Source organism: Myxocyprinus asiaticus, chromosome 8 (genome assembly GCF_019703515.2).
Source record: "Myxocyprinus asiaticus isolate MX2 ecotype Aquarium Trade chromosome 8, UBuf_Myxa_2, whole genome shotgun sequence".
Taxonomy (NCBI): Eukaryota; Metazoa; Chordata; class Actinopteri; order Cypriniformes; family Catostomidae; genus Myxocyprinus; species Myxocyprinus asiaticus.
Window position 1 is genome coordinate 22351485 of NC_059351.1, and position 13905 is coordinate 22365389.

The 13905-nt window shown below is 36.4% G+C and overlaps 1 protein-coding gene across 2 annotated transcripts in view; it reads right to left on the reverse strand.

The window, feature by feature from the left end:
* LOC127444922 (glypican-5-like) overlaps positions 1 to 13905 on the reverse strand; it is a 339370-nt gene that overhangs the window by 88963 nt on the left and 236502 nt on the right. For both annotated transcript variants that reach the window (XM_051704584.1, XM_051704586.1), the window contains exon 7: positions 7696 to 7846. In XM_051704584.1, coding sequence (XP_051560544.1) covers positions 7696 to 7846 — 151 coding nt within the window. The remainder of the gene's footprint in view (positions 1 to 7695; positions 7847 to 13905) is intronic.

The following is a 13905-nucleotide window of genomic DNA, read 5'->3' on the forward strand; positions in this document are numbered from 1 at the left end:
AATCTAAAAGTAAGGGGTGATTTTTGTATAACACCAGAGAATGGTGTTTTATTTTAAGTGACAGCCGTGTATTGACAAAACAGATGATTTTTTTTCACCCTGTTAGAGATTCTCTTACCTATATTTCAGCAGCTTTAGGGGGTGAGAGATCGAAAGAGACAATGAACTGCTCAATATTTCAGTAGTTCAGAAAAGCTTGCTGCACAACAAACCATTTTAAAACTAAACTTTCTATTTTCTTACCATTTTAACCTGGTGGGTGATAAAATGGTTAAATAAATCCCATAAACTTACATTGAAGGAGGAACCAGAGTCATTTCTAAAGATGAGACTTGGGGGTGGGCCATCAAGTAGGCACCTAGCAACCACCCAGACAACCTTAGCAACTGCATGGAAATGCAATAGCAACCACCCAGAACACCTTAGCAGCCACATAGTAATTCCCTAGCAACCGTATGAAAGTCCCCTAGCAACCACTGAAAACACCATATAGCACTGCACAGCAATGACTTAACATCCACCAAAAACACCCTAGCAGTCGCATAGCGATTTTGTTGTAACTAGGGTTGCCACGGTGTATGGTGTTAACGGTTTTACGCGGTACAAGGGACAACACAGGTGTGAAATGTTATACCGGGTAAAAGGGGGGAAACACTGTGAATGGAACTTTCAATATCAGTACAATAGCCTAATGAATAGAATAGCCTTAAATAAAGAATAGCTGCCTAATGAAGTGTTTGCGACACATGATAAATTAACCTAAATAATACACTGAAAACCAGATGTTCTTTACCAACGTATCATCGTATTACACAGTCAGAGATGTATGCACACTGACAGAAGACATTTAATTTGAAGTTGCGACTATAGTGTGCAGGGTGCAGACTGGCCTTAGGGAGAACCGGGACTTTTCCCGGTGAGCCGGCCACGAAACACTTTATTTCCACAGAGCAGTTCGTTGTGAGCGCAGCTCTGCAGGGTCACTTAATATATAGCCTATACATCTGTGATTAAATCATAAAATAATACAAAAACATGTTAACCTTCAACCATGATTTATATTTCAGTGATTATTATTATTATTATAATTATTATGTTTACATGTACAATTGTTTTTTGACCTTAATATGTATTAGTAATTTTCCGCCTGTCATCATGGATGGATACCTGCCTGACGATAAAGGGAAAGGTGGTTAAATATTATTTAATTTTTTTGACCACTTCGTTATTTTAATAGCTTTTTCATGTCGTTTGAAATGCAGTTTGAATTTAGAAATGTCTTTGGTTTTAGTTTTTCATTTTATAAATAAATAAATTTAATTTTCAATGCAAAATCACTAAAGCAAGAATATTCATCAATCCCTCAGCCTGGGGGTTGATGATGTAATTGGATATTGTAAAAAAAAAAATAATAATATATATATATATATATATATATATATATATATATATATATATATATATATATATATATATTGTGAACATATTTATTGCATATCGCCCAAGTCATTACCCTTCCGAAGCAGCTAAACTGGGTCCTGGGATGAAAGGTAATAAAACACCAACATTAAACCCGCAACAATCCACAATAAATGATGAATTTACCCGGACAACAAAATACTTGACTGGTAGTCCAGGATGGAGAGAATGCACGAATGAAGTAGGTTCACTGTCAAAGAGATGTTGCCCTTCACAATTGTTGAAAAGCCATCTTTCAAAAAGTTGAACAACACACATTTTAACTGCACTTCATTTTTTTCAGTTTCATTTGAATGTTTTGTTAAAATAAATAAAAAATAAAGTTCAAAGTTTGGAATTGTTGGGCCTCATGTATTCAGATAGAAGACAAAGGCAGGCCTAACAGTCGTAAAAGCCTGACTGAGGCCTCGGTCATAAATCTTACTGATAAAAACTGCACCAAAATCAAACAAAGGGAGTCCAAAACAGACAACAAATCACATGAAGCCTTGCTCACTAAAGGATCGAACTCTCAACTCCTATTGGATGAGGCACATGACAGAACGCCCCTCAACCATGACGTCATCAGGAGTAGAAATACCTCTGAGATGCTTCCGGGATTTGCTTCCAGCAACTTTGCTCGCCATGTGTAGACACAGCTCATCGCTGCTCTCAGGTGTAGCCTCATGGCACAAGGAAGTATCGTACAACTTGAAACTGAGGCCATACAATCTCCATCTCGCTGGACGAGTTGAGATTACTCTGTGTTCCACCGAACACTCTTATGGATCCGATGGAGATCGCCGAGCAATCCATATCTTCATCCGTTTGCCTGCAGAAGTGAAGAGAAAAAAAGATTTCTCTTCCCTCTTCAATCAAGTCGACATTGCTGATTTCTCCGCCAGCCCGCGAGAATCAGCAGCCGTACTGCCCGCCGACAGAGCGAGGAAATGGCCTCCCGTCATCACCCGAGCCTTGAGGAACCGAGTCGGAGTTAAAGGACGGATGAACACACATTCGTCTGTGTCCTCATACGATTCAAGTAAGAGGTTTACGTCTGGGCAGAGATAGAATATTATAGTGTGTTATTCTTGTGTATAAAGGTTATTGCTTGTACAGTTACGGACTGCTGAGTCCACTCATTGCTGCTAATAATACTCAAGGTATTACTGTAATGTACTGTTATCACGAATGAGATCTGCTGTGTTGTAGTCCAACCACATTGGACTGTTGTGTATTTCCGCCATTGCGGGTGAGACTGGTAAACTGAGTTTATCCATTAAAGAACCAAAGACCGCGGGACGGTTTACGAGCCGTCCACCGCGTCTCTGAGTGATAAACTAATAGCTGCTTTCTCTCCCACGATCGCAAAACCGGCTTTGGTGCCTCCACTTTATTCTCTCTCTCTCTCGTACTAACTACACACACATGCGACCCCTCACAGACATTCTTGCACACACTTTTGGCTAGTAGATAACTTCATGATAAAGCTCAGCTTTGTCCCTAAGTTATCGTACAAGTGGAGACGCGGTAAATGGGCAGACGGCATTTCCTGGCTTCTCTCCGCCCACATTCGCGGCCATATTCTCTGGCCGGAAATCTCGCGTGACGTACCCTCCACGAGAGTCACGTCCGCCATTTTGTGGGCGCCACTCCTTACACACACACACACCTTCCTCTCATGTGTTATAGGATTATTTTGGTTACCATATCTAATCATGTCACTGTTTAGTTTGTAGTTGTAAGTCGGAAGTTTATTGACTGCATTGTATTGATTATTAATTGATATTACTGCATAAATAAACTTTGTTATATTTCAAAGAGAAGTGTTTTGGTTTGGTTTGCATACACCTGTGTCAAATGCTGACAGGGGATGTCAATGCTCGGATTCAAGCCTTCATTGTTTCTTTTCGAAAATCGATATTCTTCGGATGTTGATTTTCCTAAGAGAACAATCTAATATTGAGACTGTTATACTATCTGGTTATTAGTCCCTGATTCCAGGGTGGTGCCCTGGCAACATTAATCCTCATTAATATTCTATTGATTTTTGATAATTGATAATTATCTTTGATGATTGTTGAATTTGAAGGATCAATAAGCTAGTGTTAATTTTAATCAATGTTTCATCAATGTTGATAATTAATGATTATCTTTGATAATTGTTGATTTAAAGGATTAAAAAAGCTAACAATGATTCTCATCAATGTTCTATTGATTTTAATAATTAATAATTATCTTTGATAATTATTAATTATTGCTAATAACCAAACCCGCTCTTGAACGTGGCGCACTACATTTAATGGTGCGCTGTGTGAGGTTTTAATGAGTTAGATACTATTATTTCATTTAAATATTAATTAATAACTAAATAAATAATTATTAATTATTTCTGATAGTAACACTGATCTAAACAACCAGCAGAACCTACAAAATCAAGCTGCCTTGCATTATTGTGCAGGCTATTGCTTAACGAAAATTACCCTATAGAACCACTTAGCGTCCAATCAGCGGTAATAACGGTGTTAGTCGGTTTGGACGTGAACATCGCACCTGTGTGAAAATTATTATATCATGGCAAGTCTAGTTGCAAACACCCAAAACATCTTAGCAACTGCATAGTAATGCTCTATCAACCACCCAGAACACCTCAGCAGCCACATAGCAATGCCCTAGCAACCACCCAGAACACTATTAGCAACCAGATAGCAATGTCCTAGCAACCGTATCACAATGCCCAAGCAACCACTGAAAACACTATAGCAACCACATAACAATGCTATAGCAGCCACCAAAACTACACTAGCAATCGCATAGCATTGTTGTTGCAACCACCCAAAACACCTTAGCAAATGCATAGCGATGCTCTATCAACCACCTAGAACACCTAAGAAGCCGCATAGCAATGCCCATAGCGCCAAGCCAGAGCACTATTAACATATACTGTACAACTACACCCAAGAGGCTGCATAGCAATGTTGTAGCAACAACCAAGATCACCTTAGCAAGTGTATAATCATGCCTTAGTAACCAAAAACCAATGCCCTAGCAACCACTTAAAACAATGTACCAACGGCAAAGCAATTCCCTAGCAACCACACAAAACCCCTTAACAACCACACAGCAATGTCCTAGCCACCCAAAACCCTCTAGAAACAATTATGAAATTCCGTAGAAGCCAACCAAAAAAAACAAAAAACTCCACAGGAAATCAACAAACACCGGTATTACTCCTGGTTGTACGCTAGGTGGCACTATGGGGTAATTTTCATTAAGCAGGTTTAGGGTTAATAAAGTAAGACACCTTGATTTCAAACTTTTAACTTTATTTTTTATTTATTTTAACAAAAAATTCTAATGAAACTGGAAAAAAATAAGTGCAATTAAAATGTGTGTTGTTCAGCTTTTTGAAAGATGGCTTTACAACATTTGTCAACATCTCTCTGGCAAAGAACCTAATTCATCTGTGCATTCTCTACCGGTCGGGTATTTCGTTGTCCAAGAAAATATGTGTGCAAATAAATTCATTTTGTTCCCTCCTTCACGATATATATATATATATATATATATATATATATATATATATATATATATATATATATATATATATATATATAAATATATATCGCAATATCCATTTACATCGGAAACCCTGGGGCTGAGGGATCGGTGAATATTCTTGCTTTAGTGATTTTGCATTGAAAATTAATTATTTAAAAAATGAAAAACTTAATCAAATACATTTCTAAATTCAAACTGCACTCCAAACGAAACATAAAAGCAAATAATGAAGTGATCAAAAAAATAATATATATATACTGTATATAAGTAGCTAACCTTCCATTAACATGCAGGAGGAAAATGACTTACGTACACAAATGAAGACATAAAAACAATTATAAATGTAAAAATAATAATTATAATGATTATATAATAACTGAAATATAAATCATGGTTCAAGGTGAACGTTTGTGTGTTTTAATCACAGATGTATAGGCTGCAGAATTGTGGTCACAATGAACTGCTCTGTGGAAATAAAGCAAACTGAACTCAAAGCACCTCCTGAGTGAGATGACATTACATTATATAGCAATGCTGTACCAACCACCAAGAACACCCTAGCAATGGGCAAACACCACTCAACTTTTCTTAAAGTCATAGTTTATTGAACAATGAAAATTCTCCAAAAATTCTTGTTTTGACTCCATGGCTAAGATAAAAAACAAAATTTAAATAAAATTACTGCTAACGATGGAACCCTCATCTGCACAACATATGAACGGTCATAACGCCAAGTGTGCCACATCAACGTTGAGGTGTGATGTGGTGTTGAATGGAGTATGACACAGCGGCGATGAGCGGGGAAAGACAGTGAGAAGCGAGCAGACTGTCACATCGTCATATGAATTTTGAACAGGACATGAGGCAGTGCTGACAAAGAATGCCATACTGAGAGGACGAAAAGGAAATAGCAGTCTGATGCTATGGCACGTTTAGATGACCCGGAACGCCCCATTTCAAGACAAAAAGAGGAGATGATTAATCAGAGAAGTATACAGGATTTAAGAGAAAACTGCAGAGCCTCGGTGGTTGATTTAGCCAGGGTACGGGTCAAAGATCCAATCCCCTTCGGATGATGAAGTAATTACCAGATGGCCACATTGATTTGTTCCACTTTTTTTTTTTTATAACAGCGTTATTCTTGATAGCATAATTCATTTGGAGGAGAAAGAAATGTGTGGAATCTACGCTTGACATTACTTTGGCCTCTATTATCAACAGAGACGCTTGTTTACCATGTTTTACACAGCTGTTTCAGCAAAGTTTTCATTGCAATGCATTGCAGTGTCTGGGAATCTGTTTGAAACGGTCGTTACCCAAACTACAAGCTACTCATTACTTAAAGTACTGTAGTTAAACTACAGTCAAACAACCCTTTAAAGTTAGCTACACTACAAGCCAGTAACAATAAAACTGAATACAATGCAACACTTTCTGTGTGAACCCAATTAAAGGCTTTTTGATAGACCAAACAATTCTCGTTTAATGCATCAATTAATTTAATGGCAAGATGCTAATAATCTGAGGCTGTATCTCTTGAACGCTTTGGTGTATTGATGTGAAATTTCATATATGGCATTGTGACCAAGCCCTTACAATACTTTATCAATTTGGTGACAGCACCACCCATTGGTCAAAAGTAATAAGCATTTGTATAACACTATAGGTAATAAAACAAATATCTTTCTTCACAACTCTGCTTAAAATCATCACCGGAATTCTATTTTCAATATACATTTTTGCCATTGGTCTACTTGGCCCCGTATTTGAAATGAGCCCCTGTATTACGAAGCCAGTTAAAGACTTATGGTCAATGATTTGGGAATGAAACAAACAATACACTTCTGAACTGTCTTCTTTTTTGTAATATCTAACTAAATGTTGTGTTTGTATGGCACAATGATGTATTTGAATTAATGGTAACACTTTACAATAAGATTGTATTTGTTAACATTAGTAAATGTGTTAGGTATCATGAACTAAATGAACAATATATTTTTACAGCATTTATTTATCTTGGTTAATGGTAATTTATAAAAAATACAATTGTCATTGTTAGTTCATAATGCATTAACTAGTGTTAACATATACCACTTTCAATTTAAAAAACTGAGTATTCATTTATGTTGAAATACATCGAAAATGTGTTGTAAAAGTATTGTTCATTGTTAGTTCATGTTAACTAATGTTGTTAACTAATGTTAACGAATATAACCTTACTGTAAAGTATATGTATTATTGTAGAACTGTATATGTTAAAATTTACATTAACAAAGCTTCAAATGTATTGTTCATTGTTAGTTCATGTTAACTAAAGCATTTTACTAACGTTAATCAATATAACATAATTGTAGTGTTACTCTTTAAATAAAAAAATAAAAAAATAAAACAAATCTATTAGTACATTAAAATTAACATTACCTAAGATTAATAAGTGCTGCAAAAGGATTTTTTTATTTTTAGTTCATGTTAATTAATGTTGTTAACTAATGGTAATAAACATAACCTCATTGTAAAGTGTTACCTTTTAATATATTTGTATATCTTTATTTGAGAGCTTTTCTCAGCAAACATTGTTTATGGGATTCATTTCAATTAATTTAAATAAGTAATCAGAATATCATTTGTATTTAATTCTATTAAAATTGGTAACCAATTGAGAACCCTAGTACTTACATATCTTGACAATTCTTCTTCGCTCGGCTGCTCCGTTTCCCGAACCCCAGCATCCGTCTTCATCATCACAGTCTCCGCTGTTCCCGTCTCCACTTCCTGTCTCGATTTGGTCCAGGGTGCCCAGTTTTGGGATCGACCTGCCCTGCAACAGCTGTGACACATGGAACACTTAGAATTTCACAACTTTTTCCACAAATGTATAAGATAAGACAGTTGTCTTGGTGCATATAATAATAACACAGTACAGTCAAAGAAAAATGTTTTGACATTTAACATTGGAATAATTTGTTGGTGCATACAATGCAAGCTCACAAATAGTTATCCTGAGCATTTAAAGAACCTCTCTGCAGCAACAATAATGCCAGCAACATGACCCTGACATCTGTACCTGGACACAGTGCCCTTCAGTTACTTCAAAACTACCACAACTAGGACAAGTTATCAGCAAAACCAAACTCATATCTATTCAGGAAACACAAACATTTAATAACCTAATTGAAATGCAAGGCAACCTCTCAGATATTGAAAGCAGTTTGTATTTATCAGGTAGAGTGCATTGGGCCGTTGCAATTGTCTGTGGTAAACAGCGGCTATAGTGGCTCAATATTTGCAGATTAAGTGGCTGAGCTAATGGATTAGTACAGCAATGATTTATGCGTGACTGGGAAATACACACCCTGCTATTAAACACACATTTAGAGGTCACCTGACATCCACAAGGAAAAGAAAGACAAAAACAGAACTTTAGAAGAATAGTATACCATTCTGAAGTATGCATACTTCAATGCAGCTCGTACTGTGTTTGCAGTTATTATGCACAGTATGTGATTTGTGTGTGTGTGTGTGTGTGAATTCACCAAACTGATAAAAGTTGAATTTTTACACAAAATTAGATCAAAACTGCTAAATAACCGTTTTTATTACCATTTTAATTGGACACCACTCACTGAATTACAAAACAATATATAGTTGGCATACTGTTGATTTCCACCAAAATAAATCAATCAATAATAGTAATTGAAAAAAGAAAACATGACTAACCTCTCAAAAATTGCAGTTACAGTAAGGCACTTACAAAAAGTGAATGGGGCCAGTACATAAACTCTAACATACTGGGTTTCAAAAGTATATATTGCCACAAGAAGTTTATACATGTTGGCATAATTTTAGTGTGATAAAATCACTTACTAACCTTATTTGTATAAAGGTATATCCAATTACAATGACAACAAAACCCTTTAATCCCAGAATTGGATATAACTTTACACAGAAAAGGTTAGTAAGTGATTTTATCACACTAAAATCATGTTAACATATGTAATGTTCACATTTTGTAGCTTCACTTTTAAAAATATCTGTATTTAACTTTCATTGTAAGTGCCTCACTGTAAGCATTTATTATTATTTTTTTTAATACACAAGGGATGAGTTATTTATTTTGGCTACTGTTTAAAATATTTACTGTTGTATACTGCATAGTTTCACATATTTATTTGTTTTTTAAACAGTACATACTGTGCAGAATGCAGTATGCTAGTATATGTATAGAGAGTGATGCTTGATTATTTTTTATTTATTTATTTATTGGCCTTTTTGTGTGTTGCAACATCCGTTCAAAAAGACATTTTCAATGTCTTTTTCATTATATTTCATTGATTCATTTTCAATATTAATAGAATAGTTTCTTCACAGTGATCTCTTTGTATTCTTATTTAAATGTCCTTCATGAAAAAAGACTGCTTCGAATGCTTCTTAGGCATCCACACAGAAAAAACATAATGAAAGAAAACAAAAAACAAACAAAAAAAACATACTGAGGTCATGCTATTACAATGTTGCATGCTACACTTTGGTATGCTTATTTTTGCAAACTGCATACTGTTTCACATCCTATTTTAAAACATTTACACAGTATGCAGTATGCTAGTAGATAGAGAGCAATGTTTGATTAAAAACCTTTTTTTTTTTTTTTCAAAAAGACATCCTTTTTATGTCTTTATATGAATGTCAATACATTTCATTTATTAATTTGAACAACTATAAAACAGTTCCTACACATTGACCTCAGTCTATTCACATCTTATTTTGTATGTATTTTGCTACAAAATAGAGTGTTTCGAATGTTTCTACTGAGGTGTGCACAGATAAAATAAATAATGTAAAAAAAAAAAATATGACATGCTTTCAACCACATCTTTCAACATATCTATCTTGACAATCATTTATTTGCACTTCCAAAAGTTAAGACATACCGGTACACAGAAAAATAAATAATAAAAAAAGAAACCTGAACAAATGTATTTACTAAATAACTAAATAGATGGCACCTGCTAAATTAAACCGAGGTCATGCAAAAAAACGTTGTATAATACTGTTTGAAATGTTTATGGTTGCATAATGCATTCTGTTTTAAATCCTTTTTCTTTTTAAATGTGCACAGTATGCATTACGCTAGTATATATAGAGCAATGGTTGATTCAGAATAGTATTTTTGGCCTTTTTGTACAGGATGTCACAGTGTAGGTTTAGATAATCTTGTTCTGTTTCTGTATTTTAATACATTTAATTTATTCAACATATATAAAATTGTTCCTCCACAATGATCTCAGTCTATTTTCATTGTATTGTACAGTATATGTCCTTCACTATACAGTGCATTTGGAAAGTATTCACAGCGCTTCACTTTTTCCACATTTTGTTATGTTACAGCCTTATTCCAAAATGGATTAAATTCATTATTTTCCTCAAAATTCTACAAACAATACCCCATAATGACAAAGTGAAAGAAGTTTGTTGGAAATCTTTGCAAATTTATTAAAAATAAAAAACAAAAAAAATCACATGTACATAAGTATTCACAGCCTTTGCCATGACACTCAAAATTGAGCTCAGGTGCATCCTGTTTCCACTGATCATCCTTGAGATGTTTCTACAGCTTGATTGGAGTCCACCTGTGATAAATTCAGTTGATTGGACATGATTTGGAAAGGCACACACCTGTCTATATAAGGTCCCACAGTTAACAGTGCATGTCAGAGCACAAACCAAGCCATGAAGTCCAATGAATTGTCTGTAGACCTCCGAGACAGGATTGTATCGAGGCACAGACTGGGGAAGGGTACAGAACAATTTCTGCCACATTGAAGGTCCCAATGAGCACAGTGGCCTCCATCATCCGTAAATGGAAGAAGATTGGAACCACCAAGACTCTTCCTAGAGCTGGCCGCCCGGTCAAACTGAGCGATCAGGGGAGAAGGGCCTTAGTCAAGGAGGTGACCAAGAACCGATGGTCACTCTGACAGAGCTCCAGCATTTCTCTGTGGAGAGAGGAGAACCTTCCAGAAGAACATCCATCTCTGCAGAACTCCACCAATCAGGCCTGTATGGCAGAGTGGCCAGACGGAAGCCACTCCTCAGTAAAAGGCACTTGACAGCCCGCCTGGAGGACTCTCAAACCATGAGAAACAAAATTCTCTGGTCTGATGAAACAAAGATTGAACACTTTGGCCTGAATGGCAAGTGTCATGTCTGGAGGAAATCAGGCACCGCTCATCACCTGGCCAATACCATCCCTACAGTGAAGCATGGTGGTGGTAGCATCATGCTGTGGGGATGTTTTTCAGCGGCAGGAACTGGGAGACTAGTCAGGATCGAGGGAAAGATGAATGCAGTAATGTACAGAGACATCCTTGATGAAAACCTGCTCCAGAGCGCTCTGGACCTCAGACTGGGGCGAAGGTTCATCTTCCAACAGGACAACGACCCCAAGCACACAGCCAAGATAACAAAGGAATGGCTACGGGACAACTCTGTGAATGTTCTTGAGTGGCCCCACCAGAGCCCAGACTTGAACCTGATTGAACATCTCTGGAGAGATCTGAAAATGGCTGTGCACCGATGCTCCCCATTCAACCTGATGGAGTTTGAGAGGTCCTGCAAAGAAGAATGGGAGAAACTGCCCAAAAATAGGTGTGCCAAGCTTGTAGCATCATACTCCGAAAGACTTGAGGCTGTAACTGGTGCCAAAGGTGCTTCAACAAAGTATTGAGAAAAGGCCGTGAATACTTATGTACATGTGATTTTTTTCGTTTTTTATTTTTAATAAATTTGCAAAGATTTCAAACAAACTTCTTTCACATTGTCATTATGGGGTATTATTTGTAGAATTTTGAGGAAAATAATGAATTTAATCAATTTTGGAATAAGGCTGTAAAAAATGTGGAAAAAGTGAAGCGCTGTGAATACTTTCCGGATGCACTGTATAATATATATATATATATATATATATATATATATATATATATATATATATACACATTAGAAACATTATGTGTGAATGTATATACAGTTGTGCTCAAAAGTTTGCATACCCTTGGAGAATTGGTAATATATGTACCATTTTTAAAGAAAACATGAGTGAGCAGGTAAAATGGACCAGCATCAGGGCCCGCACCAGCCGACTCCATGATAGCTTCTTCCACCAAGCAATCAGACTTTTGAACTCTTGATCTCCCACGATCAAAATACATCAGCACTGCACTTTATTACTCTTACTCTTATATCTCACACTGGACTGTCATAAATTATATTATTATTATATTATATTCTCTCTTAACAACTTACGATCAACCTGAATATCAATACAGTACAATACAACCTACTGTACATTCTATATATACTATATATACTTTTTTTATTGAATAATGTGTATCAATATTGTGTGTATTGTATACTGTACAGTGTATGTTATTATTTGTATATTTGTATATTGTGTTGTGTGTAATTATGTGTATATTAGACTTTAAATTGTGCTGTTAATTTGATGTTATTGTTAATTGGTATATGTCTCATCACTGTCACGACACTGTGTGACAATATAAGTGATTTGATTTTGAAAACACATTTCTTTTATTTCTTATGGGATTCATATTCAACTGTAGGTTATAACAGAATGGCACAATCATAAAACAAAACATGGCAACAATGAAAAAAATGAAATGACCCCTGTTCAAAAGTCTGCATACCCTTAGTTCTTAATACTGTGTATTGCCCCTTTAGCATTAATGACAGCGTGCAGTCTTTTGTAATAGTTGTCTATGAAGCCCCAAATTCTTGTAGGTGGTATAGCTGCCCATTCGTCTTGGCAAAATGCCTCCAGGTTATGCAAAGTCTTTGGTCGTCTTGCATGAACCGCATGTTTGAGATCTCCCCAGAGTGGCTTGATGATATTAAGGTCAGGAGACTGTGATGGCCACTCCAGAACCTTCACCTTTTTCTGCTGTAACCACTGGAGGGTCAACTTGGCCTTGTGCTTATGGTCATTGTCGTGCTGGAAAGTCCAAGAGCGTCCCATGCTCAGCTTTTGTGCAGAAGATGCAAATTGTCTGCCAGTATTTTCTGATAACATGCTGCATTCATCTTGCCATAAATTTTCACAAGATTCCCCATGCCTTTAGAGCTCACACACCCCCAAAACATCAGTGAGCCACCACCATGCTTCACAGTGGAGATGGTATTCTTTTCACTATAGGCCTTGTTGACCCCTCTCCAAACACAGCGCTTATGGTTGTGACCATAAAGCTCTATTTTGGTCTCGTCACTCCAAATTACAGTGTGTCAGAAGCTGTGAGGCGTGTCAAGGTGTTTCTGGGGATATTGTAACTGGGCTTTTTTGTGGCATTGGTGCAGTAAAGGCTTCTTTCTGGCAACTCGACCATGCAGCTCATTTTTGTTCAAGTATCGTCGTATTGTGCTCCTTGAAACAACCACACCGTCTTTTTCCAGAGCAGCCTGTATTTCTCCTGAGGTTACCTGTGGGTTTTTCTTTGTATCCCAAACGATTCTTCTGGCAGTTGTGGCTGAAATCTTTCTTGGTCTACCTGACCTTAGTTTGGTATCAAGAGATCCCCAAATTTTCCACTTCTTAATAAATGATTGAACAGTACTGACTGGCATTTTCAAGGATTTGGATATCTTTTTATATCCTTTTCCATCTTTATAAAGTTCCATTACCTTGTTATGCAGGTCTTTTGACAGTTCTTTTCTGCTCCCCATGGCTCAGTACCTAGCCTGCTCAGTGCATCCACATGAGAGCTAACAAACTCATTGACTATTTATACACAGGCACTAATTGCAATTTAAAAAGCCACAGGTGTGGGAAATCAACCTTTAATTGCCATTTAAACCTGTGTGTGTCACCTTGTGTGTCTG